The 9,487-nt window shown below is 34.1% G+C and overlaps 2 protein-coding genes across 4 annotated transcripts in view; one reads left to right on the top strand and one right to left on the bottom strand.

The window, feature by feature from the left end:
• Window positions 1-35: 35 nt before the first annotated feature.
• Window positions 36-5,411, top strand: LOC111437347 (MOB kinase activator-like 1A). Of its 2 annotated transcripts, none has more exons than XM_023075262.1 (7): window positions 36-152; window positions 1,545-1,596; window positions 3,235-3,343; window positions 3,635-3,728; window positions 4,323-4,456; window positions 4,534-4,697; window positions 5,023-5,411. In XM_023075262.1, the coding sequence occupies exons 1-7, from the start codon at window positions 130-132 to the stop codon at window positions 5,095-5,097; spliced, it is 651 nt and encodes a 216-aa protein (XP_022931030.1). In that variant the 5' UTR covers window positions 36-129; the 3' UTR covers window positions 5,098-5,411. The 2 variants fall into 2 exon arrangements, with proteins under 2 accessions (XP_022931030.1, XP_022931029.1); XM_023075261.1 differs by having other exon boundaries at window positions 39-152; window positions 1,548-1,596.
• Window positions 5,412-6,448: 1,037 nt separating this feature from the next.
• LOC111437346 (myb family transcription factor PHL11-like) overlaps window positions 6,449-9,487 on the bottom strand; it is a 5,031-nt gene continuing 1,992 nt past the window's right edge. For both annotated transcript variants that reach the window (XM_023075259.1, XM_023075260.1), the window contains 6 exons: window positions 9,307-9,383; window positions 9,154-9,217; window positions 8,850-8,886; window positions 8,432-8,501; window positions 7,946-8,344; window positions 6,449-6,632 (listed from right to left, as the gene is read on the bottom strand). In XM_023075259.1, the coding sequence (XP_022931027.1) occupies window positions 7,997-8,344; window positions 8,432-8,501; window positions 8,850-8,886; window positions 9,154-9,217; window positions 9,307-9,383 (596 nt within the window). In that variant the 3' untranslated portion in view covers window positions 6,449-6,632; window positions 7,946-7,996. The remainder of the gene's footprint in view (window positions 6,633-7,945; window positions 8,345-8,431; window positions 8,502-8,849; window positions 8,887-9,153; window positions 9,218-9,306; window positions 9,384-9,487) is intronic.

Here is a 9,487-nt window from a genome sequence, read left to right as displayed (position 1 = left end):
TTTTTTTTTTTTTTTTTTTTTTTTTTTTTTTTTTTTTTTTTTTCCTTCCTCCAGCTCAACGAAATAACGCGAAGACTCGGAATTCCAGCTCTCTCTCTCTCGCGCGCTTGTTCTTCCGTCTCTGAAGCGATGAGTCTCTTCGGTCTGGGCAGGTAGATTGAAATCATTGACGTTATTTTTTTTGAAATTTTCCTCTTCGGATTAATTAATTCTCTTCTCTTTCTCTTCCTTGTCATACGCGTTCGTTTTTTTTCTCTTTCCGGTGATCCGGAATTCAGTTGGTTCCTTGATTTTGATGGTTTGAGTAGGATCGTGGGATTTTCTCTATCAGCTTCATCAGATCTGCTGTCTTGTTTGTCCCATTTTGAGTGTGGAATTGGTTCTTCTGATGCGATTTTGAGCTTCTTGAATTTTAGTTAACGTGTGCAGATGCACATGCGTGTTAATTGCCCATGCATGTGCAGATGCGCCTTGTGTGTGAGTTTGTTTTCAATTTTTGTATGCTTGATTTGTATCAGATAGCCGTGTCGTTCATGATTGTCGTTGTCCTGTGAAATTAGGTTCACAGCATACTGTAAGATGTTTGTTTTGTTTTGTTTTCTCGTTTTTTTGGATGGATTATTCTATCAACGTCTTATGGGCGATCAATCGGTGATTCATTCACTTTCGTGTCAAATTGCCCCGTGTTCATTTGTGAGTGCGTGAAAAGCAGTTAGTGATTGTCAATTTGCCTCTTGATTTTTCAGTTAGTGATTGTCAATTTGCCTCTTGATTTTTTTCTTTCTTTTTGTTCGTATTTTTATTGGGACGATGTGGGTTTTATTTGGGTATAAGTCGCGACAGAATAGTTATTTACACCCAATGGCAATTGTATAGATGGGGAGTTTTGTGGTTACGTAGTTGTGCGTGTTGCAGGAAGTTTTCCTTAGGGGAAGCGTTAAATAATTATTTTAGAATAAAAGGTCAATTACTTTGGAGGAAGAAAGAGTTGTATCAACAAAGATTATCAGATCAACAGCGAGAATATGGCTAGAAAAACAATTCCATGTAATTCAAAACTGTGAATTTCACATCATGATTGTGAGTGTTTTTCCTTGTCAATAATAAGTTTGTTTCCCATCTGAAAGAAAGAACTTGCGTGTAGGAATACTTATCTGAGGGTAAGAAGGTTAGAAAAAACCTAGGTACGGTTATGGTGCTTGATTTTACTTCTTATGAAGAGTCCCTGATGACAAGAAGTGTGACATATGGATGCTTGTCCAGCATTAGGGAAACATGACACATTTTACTTCTTATGAAGAGTCCCTGATGACAAGAAGTGTGACATATGGATGGTTGTCCAGCATTAGGGAAACATGACACAGTCAAACCTATGCTACAATTATTGCTTATCCCGTTTGTCGCTCTCACTATTCTGACAATGTCATGGCATCTTTATTACGCGTTTGAGTGAAAGTTAGTTGTTGATGTCGGTGTTTGCCTGTGTTATTTATGCCTTAACCACATATGCTGTCTGTAATACATCCCAAAAAATTGTCTTGCAGCAGAAATCAAAGGACTTTTCGCCCCAAAAAGAGTGCACCATCGGGGAGTAAGGTTTGTCCTCCTTATTACTTATAAAGATGGAACATTAACTTCATCGTACTTCATTGGAAGTGTTTTTTGTTATTCTTTTGGCATGTTTGCCCTTTTTTTTTATTATTATCAATGAAATGAAGGAATATGTGTTTCTCATAAAAAAAAATGTAAGTGATATTAAATTAACACTCTTCATTTGTTGCTTTTTGTAATGAATGCATCTGCTTTGTTTCAAACGACCTCCCAACTATAAGTGGTGATTTGTAAGGACCTATTTTCTTTATTATATTCCATGAGAAAAACCACCGATGTGGTCTCTTCACCAGAAATTATATCTCAATGTTAGCCGAAACAGTGAAAAGAGTAGGAGCAAATGCTAGATATAACAGGCAACTGAAAGGTGGTTAATCCTGATCTTTTCCATCTTTCTGTGAGGATCATTGATATTGACCTTCCATGTTCGTTGCTCTTTGCCTTTGTATGAGGATAAGTGATATTCGTCTTTGGTTTGAGCTACGGATGGAAGTGGATTATTTAGGATTTTTTTTTTTACTTGAGGCATTGCATCAATGAGGGGGAAGAGACTTGAGCCATGGAAGCAAACTTAGTGCTGAAAGAAATGGAAGTTAACGGTCTCCTTGAATCACATAATAACTCTTTTAATTATTCGGGGTATCATGTCTTTTAACCTTGCTGGAAGGATCTTATTTTAGGGAAAGGTATTGGTCCTAAGGAAGAAGAAAGGAAGAGAGATGCAAAGGAGTGATGTTCCCACCAGATGAAAAATCTAAGAATATCTCCTTCCTGAACCTTGAGAATGGAGCTCGTTTGAAACTTGACTATTTCAATTCTTTTAGAACTACTTTCCTTTTGTAATTGGTTCACATCGAGGTACATTTGTGTTAACTTTTCTGTGGGAGACGGTAGAATTTGATTGAACATTTTTAGTATGTTTCTCCATTTCAAAAAATAAGAAAAAAGAATTCAGAATCTTTGTGTTGATTATGTCTACTCAGCTTCTTGCAAGGTGTCGTCAAGATGCTACTTAGTTTGGAAGGCAGACCTCAACTGTGATAATGGTCTAATTTCAAACATTTTAGTTGGAAATCTAGATGTTTTCTTTTGGACTTCTATAAAGCTGTCTGAACTGTGGACTAGGATTCAGATTTTATGTATAGATGGGTTCATATACCAAAATTTTAGAAGTATGGTTTTCTATCAAGCAAACCTGGAAGGCATTTTTGCACTCAAGTTTTTGCCTGGAGTTTGTGGTTCCGGCCAACCACCTTTATCAAGAGGCTAAGTAAGTTGTTTTGGAAAATATACTGAGATAATAAAGCTCTGATTACCAGGGCCATATAATTTTAAATGTCAAGTTAGTTATTTCATTATTCAACACTGTTCTCAAGGCTTATTTGATAGGGAAAAGATCAACCATTAGTTGTGTTTCTCATGATGTAGTTTTATTTTGTCTGATTTTGATCAAGTGGCCATCTGCTAACGTTCTAGATCGGGATATGATATGTATTCTTGTTCTAAATGATGCAAATCTTCAAATGTAGGTCAATGAAAATTGTTTGTATTTCTTCCGTTAAGGTACTCTATTATGATAACTTCTCTTGATGAGTGTTTCATTGATGTTCTATCTTATTGCAGGGGGCTCAACTCAGAAAGCATATTGATGCCACTCTTGGTAGTGGAAACTTGAGGGAAGCAGTTAGACTTCCAACTGGGGAGGATTTGAATGAATGGCTGGCTGTTAACAGTGAGTTGTACATTCTGCCTTCTCTATGTTCTCTCTCCTTCAGTTCTCTCTTTCATGTTGATAAGCCCTTTTTTATGAATTGGTTAATGGTTTTACAATTTCTGTGACTATGTATTATCATACCTTCTGCTTATTATGTCTCTCATAAACGCTTGGTTCTTTTCTCCTTGTACTTGATGAATGGTGTTACATTCTTTATCCAGTCAACACAGAACATGTTTTCACCATTTCTATTTAGCCAGGATCCTTTGTAAAATCAATCTCTAAAATGCGGTTGAATTTTTATTTCAGCTGTGGATTTCTTCAACCAGGTGAATTTGCTATATGGAACCCTCACAGAGTTCTGTACTCCTGAGAATTGTCCTACAATGACTGCTGGACCCAAGTACGGGATACTGGATAAATAGTCGAGTTTCTTCTGATGTTTAACACAAATTAGAAATTTACTCTGTACAAGACAGTCCTTTCAATCATTTCAACTTTTTTTTTTTTTTTTTTTTGACTTGTTTGTGTGACTACAGTTATCTTGAGTAACTTGTCATGCTTTCTGAATATAGGAATTTTTCAATTTATTTGAGTGTTGCTTGCTGTATTATATGGTTGATGGTTCATACAAGGAAAAATAGTGTATTTTGTAGGGTCATTCGCTTGTTTGCCGATTCTACTGCTATATTTATTTGTAATAAATTTAGGTGTAGAACTTTTTAGTGTGGGTTTTGAGTGCTTATACCTGAATGTTGACTATATGGATATCCTTGCATTTGGATGACGTTTCTCTTTGTTTTGAAATGTTTCTTTGAACTCCTAAATATGGTTTCAGTTTATACCTAGATCATTTCAAACCCTGTCCATTCCAAGAAATTATGCCTATTTTGACGTATGAACATGGAGCTTGATTATCTAATTTCCTTGAGAATCTTTTTTTCTTATTTTTTCTCCATCCTCTGTTCCTCTGAAAAGTTTTAAATTAATTTTACAGGTATGAGTATAGGTGGGCTGATGGTGTACAAATTAAAAAGCCTATTGAGGTCTCTGCTTCAAAATACGTTGAATATTTAATGGATTGGATTGAATCTCAGCTCGATGACGAATCAATATTCCCTCAAAAGCTTGGTAATCATCAGTCATGTTTGCTAAAATAGTTGAGTTTCTTGGATTATTCTTATTTATTGTTCAATGTCCTTTGTTAGGTACGCCATTTCCTCCAAACTTCAAGGAGGTTGTGAAGACGATATTTAAAAGGTTGTTCCGTGTATACGCCCACATTTATCATTCTCACTTTCAGAAAATTGTGAGCCTTAAGGAGGAGGCACATTTAAATACATGCTTCAAGCATTTCATACTTTTTACCCATGTAAGTCAGTCATTCAATTTAGCTTATTTTTATAATTTATTATTTCTACTGGCAGTTTATATATATATATATATATATATATTTTAATAAAACAAGTGCTTCCATTACGTCTAGAAAGCACATTAATTATATGGCTCTGGTCGGTTCTTGAACATGTTAACTCAATGATTAAGAAATTCCGCCAGTGGCATTTAATCTAGAAGTTATTGTTAGGAGGAAGATGGTTTATATTGTTCACTCTTTTGACATATTACAATCATGTTTTCTTGGCTAGAACACCTGTATCTGGCAAGAATCTTACTCGTTTACCGTGCTATTTCTCCAGGAATTTGGTTTAATTGACAAAAGGGAGCTGGCTCCGCTTCAGGAGCTGATTGAATCCATTATTGTTCCATACTGAACAGGTTTGCATAACTGGACAGAAAACCTATTCTAGAGACACAACTAATGAAATAATCAATTACTTTCTGCATTTTACTGTAATGTTTGTATGGTGGTTTTATTGTGTACATGCGTTCTGTATTTGGATGTTTTAAGTTTGTGGATGCTCCTCTTCCCATGGACCAAGCTAATTAAGGAAATCAGCTTCTTGGTTCAAAAGGGAATGAAGTTGATGGCTTGCTAGGTTAATGTATCTTCTCCTTTTTCTCACATGAGGTGTTGGCATTTCAAATTGCATAAATTTCAATACAGGTTACTGTTTGAGCTGGTAAATTTTTATTTATGTATTCTTATGAGCATGGTGTAAACTCTCTTGTTTGCATTGCCATCCAACATTTTTTGTACTTCGGAAGGTTTCATCCGCACGAGTAGCAATATGTTATGCATACTACTTTAGTTCTTTCCGACATGAAAATGTCGTAAATGTCGAACAAAAAAATGCAACAAATTGTCAACATGGTCACTTGTAGCTTATTTTGAGATCTTTTTATTCTCTTCCTTGTAAGACCTTATGATTTTGTTGTCTTTTATGAATCGATTGATGATATTTTGGTTTACCTTTCCAGCTTTTTGAGAAATAGTAGCATTTGATAACTATTTTTGTTTCTAATTTTCCTTTTTTTAGAAATATTTCCAAAATTGTGAAGTAAGAACTTTGAATACGACACATTATGGTTATGTTTTTTCAAATATAAATAAATGCATATTTTCTTCATTAACTTTAAATTACACAATAAATATTACATAATTCTTTTTTTATATTTAATTGTAAAAGCTATTTTCATGAAATTTGTTAGAATTTTATCTAATTTTTAAGAAGCTAGATAGGTTTATCTATTTTTTTTTTCACTAAAAAAGAGGAAGAACAAGGAAAATAACTTCTACCTATTCGGAAATTCTTTAAAATTAAACACTGGGAAAATTGACAATATTCTATGTGGATGATGACGGCGTCAAAAGATAAAAGACAATAAAAAAAAAGCTTTTAAATACTTGGGACTAGAACATAAATTTAGCCCTAATTTTCAAGGAAGGAAAAGTTATCTCCTTTGTGTTATAAACAATTAGGAACCAAAGATAGCAAAACCAGATTTGTATCCAAATATGAGTCCTAAGGGGCGACCTTATTGACTAAGGCCTACGAACTCTGAGTAATCCTCACAAGAGGTCCTATGTTCGAATCATCAAGTAAATTTAATAAGAAAATTTTTTGATATCTACCTACCTACCAATATAGGTGCAAGCTTAGTTAGAAGAATTGTCATATTCTATAAATAGAAACCTATAAGAATTGTCATATTCTATAAATAGAAACCAAATAGGTCTTTTACCATATGAACAAAAACTTGTCAAATTTTTCAATCATATGAACAAAAACAAGTTGGATACTTTTACCGCATATTCTTTGAAGGCTGCTTGACAAACTTTGAAATAGGAGGACAAGAAGCTTCAAAGCTTTATCCAGAGGTGAACTACGCTCGCATGGATGATTACCTGAAGAAATTTATGAGCACATCAAAGAAGAGGTTGATTATGAACTTATTAGCAATGCAAGCCAAAACAATTACACTTGTTAATTTCTTCCCCTGTGTAGTTCAGTTTGATTCCAGTATTTGTAATCTTTGAAGTTACACTATCAATCATAGTTTCTTTTTTGCTTTCTTTGATTCCTTTGCAACAAATATATATATTGATATGTACATTTTTAATCAAATGTCTTTCTATCGAAAAAGATAACAGAACATCATTCATCTCTTCAAAATCTGAATTCACAAAACTATCACAAAACTATCATTATTCTCGGTTGATTAACTTAGGAGTGGCTTACTAACAAAGCTAAAAGGAAATATTGTTTATACATAGCACTACTAAGTCTCACCGTGCTAATAAATTGTAAAGAATGAGTTTATAATACATACTTTTACAATGCTCTTGTAGCATTGATATGAAACTCATTCAATTAAGGACATGTTTGGATGACTTTCAAGTGTTAGCTTTCAATCCAATGCAACAGCTAAAACAACATCTCAAACAACTTTCTCTTGATTGAGCTTGAACAAAAGATAAAAGAGCTACCAAGCAGATGAGCATGTCTCGAATACTTTAAAAAATTATTCTTAACGGTAATCAATATATGCACAATGTAATTTCAACTAAATTGGCACAACGATGACGCCTTTGTCATTTAACTCATTCTAAACTATTACTTGTTAGGAACAACAAAACTCCATATTGGTATGATATTGTCCACTTTGAGCATAAACTCATATGGTTTTACTTTTAGTGTCCTTTTCTTATATATCCATGATGTTCGTCTTAATTAGTCAATGTGATATCACAAATCTTCACTATAACTACACCTTTGAGGCTCACAACTTCTTTGTCCGACACTTGAGGACACTTGAGGAAGACACTAAGTTAAGAAGGGCATGACACTGAAACCATGTTAGGAACAATGAACCTCTCTATTAATATGGTATTGTCCACTTTGAGTATAAGCTCTCATGTCTCCCAAGTGGTTGGATCGTGGGTTCAATGATTTACTTTATGGGTGAGGTCTTCGGTTCAAGTCTAGGATGTTTTATTTTTGGTTTCTTCAAAAGGTCTTATACTAATGGAGATAGTATTCTTTACCCGTCTTCTCCAAGTCCTCAACATAAGATAAAAGAGAATCTAATACATGAGAAAAAGACATGAGGCACGAATATATCGAATAAGCTATATGGAAGTTCTTACTCCCTCCCAAATACTATTATATGCTTGCGTATGTCATTGAAGTACGTACTTTATATCACAAGCAACCTTACCTCGAACAAGGAAGCACTTTGGCCTTAAGCATTTCACCATTCGCGCTATAGTCAAAGCCACCTTTTGGATTTCAAATCAAAGTTTATCATGTTCCTTTCAACATTAAACACGTTTGTGTCTTCTTCTCCAGCCTCCACCTTGCATATCTGGATGGGTGAACCGCTGGTCTTCTTACAAGTATCGTTTCCATTTGCCGCACTATCTCTCATTTCATGTTTCTCAAATTTTTCAATTTGATCTGACAGAGCCGCGTCAAAGTTTAGTAACTGCATTCCCGTGTTTTCAAGACTTCCAAGATTACTGTTAATGGCAAGTGCCAGACTCTTTTGTGCTTTCTCTAAGATATCTTGCAAGTATTTTCCTTGAGCCTCTATTCTCATTTGTAACTTATTTTGTACCTGTCTTTACAATAACCAACAAAATGACAATTGATCACAAACTTGAGATCGAATCTCTTATAATTAGAAGAATTAAGCAAGATATACCTCGAGTTGTTCTAGTATTGTTTTCTGCACTTCAACATGTGATTTTAGTGCCTCAGCAATTTGCATCCCTCTGTTTAAGTTAAGACCATTATATAAAATGAAGGTACATTGACAATTTATATATAAAATGGAATACTATGATGCAATAGATAATCACACATTCAAGAACGTTTGCCTCCTTTTGTTATTTTTATTTTCATACCTAGCTTGTAGGAGAACTTCGAATTCTGAGAAAACTGTACTTAACAAGATGCTTAGTTTTTCTCACTGATTTAATTTCAGTATCCATGATGAGAGAATAAAAAAAAAATCAATATAACGCTAACTTATATGTTTGCAAAAATACTATTGAAGCCATTGAAATGTCAGTAAAATTCGAACATGTAGAAGAACATTGATGAGATACAAAAAGACAGACCTGTCATCTTCCTCAACTGTAAAATTGCTGATTGTCCCTGAAAATTTTATTGTTAAAATTTATGAATGAGCTTTCTAGAGTTAAACACTACGATGCAAAGAAGAGAATATACGAATTAAAACCAGATGGCGTCTAGTAAAATGTCAATGCTCAGAAGAATAACAAACTATTTGATAAGTAACAGATCCAGAAAGATTATCAAAATATATGTACTCCGGGAATTCACAGTCTTTAGGGTAAAATTAGCAAATGCAATCAAAAGAGGTACTTACAAATTGTCCTATGTCCAGACAGATTGACTTACCGCTGTTTTCATTCCTTTGCTCAGCCACATTTTGCTTTCGTGTTTGCAGTCCAAGTCTATACTTCTGAAGATTAAAAAGTTCTGTCATTTCATTCCCATTCAAGCCATAATAAGACAAGTGAGATATCATGAAGCAATGGTTTCAATACTTACCTGCAAATGGCTCTTCAAGTGGTACAAAGTCAAGCCCTTTAAACCCATCAATCTTAACACAGACTTGGGAGTTGCTTCTGAAAAAGACAATGCCCTCTAACAGCTTAAATTAGTATAGTTCATTGCAGGAACACAAAAAAAAAAAAAAAAAAAAAAAAAAAAAAAAAAAAAAAAAAAAAAA

The sequence above is a fragment of the Cucurbita moschata genome, unplaced genomic scaffold (assembly GCF_002738365.1).
Source record: "Cucurbita moschata cultivar Rifu unplaced genomic scaffold, Cmos_1.0 Cmo_Scf00063, whole genome shotgun sequence".
In the NCBI taxonomy this organism is placed as follows: domain Eukaryota; kingdom Viridiplantae; phylum Streptophyta; class Magnoliopsida; order Cucurbitales; family Cucurbitaceae; genus Cucurbita; species Cucurbita moschata.
This window is presented reverse-complemented; position numbering and strand designations above follow the sequence as displayed.

What these genes read in the sequence shown, in the direction of transcription:
- LOC111437347 (XM_023075262.1), top strand. Translation starts at nt 130, where the DNA reads ATGAGTCTCTTCGGTCTGGGCAG. An exon ending in GTGCACCATCGGGGAGTAAG is followed by an intron (nt 1,597 to 3,234) that starts GTTTGTCCTCCT and finishes ATCTTATTGCAG; the next exon opens with GGGGCTCAACTCAGAAAGCA. An exon ending in TGAATGGCTGGCTGTTAACA is followed by an intron (nt 3,344 to 3,634) that starts GTGAGTTGTACA and finishes TTTTTATTTCAG; the next exon opens with CTGTGGATTTCTTCAACCAG.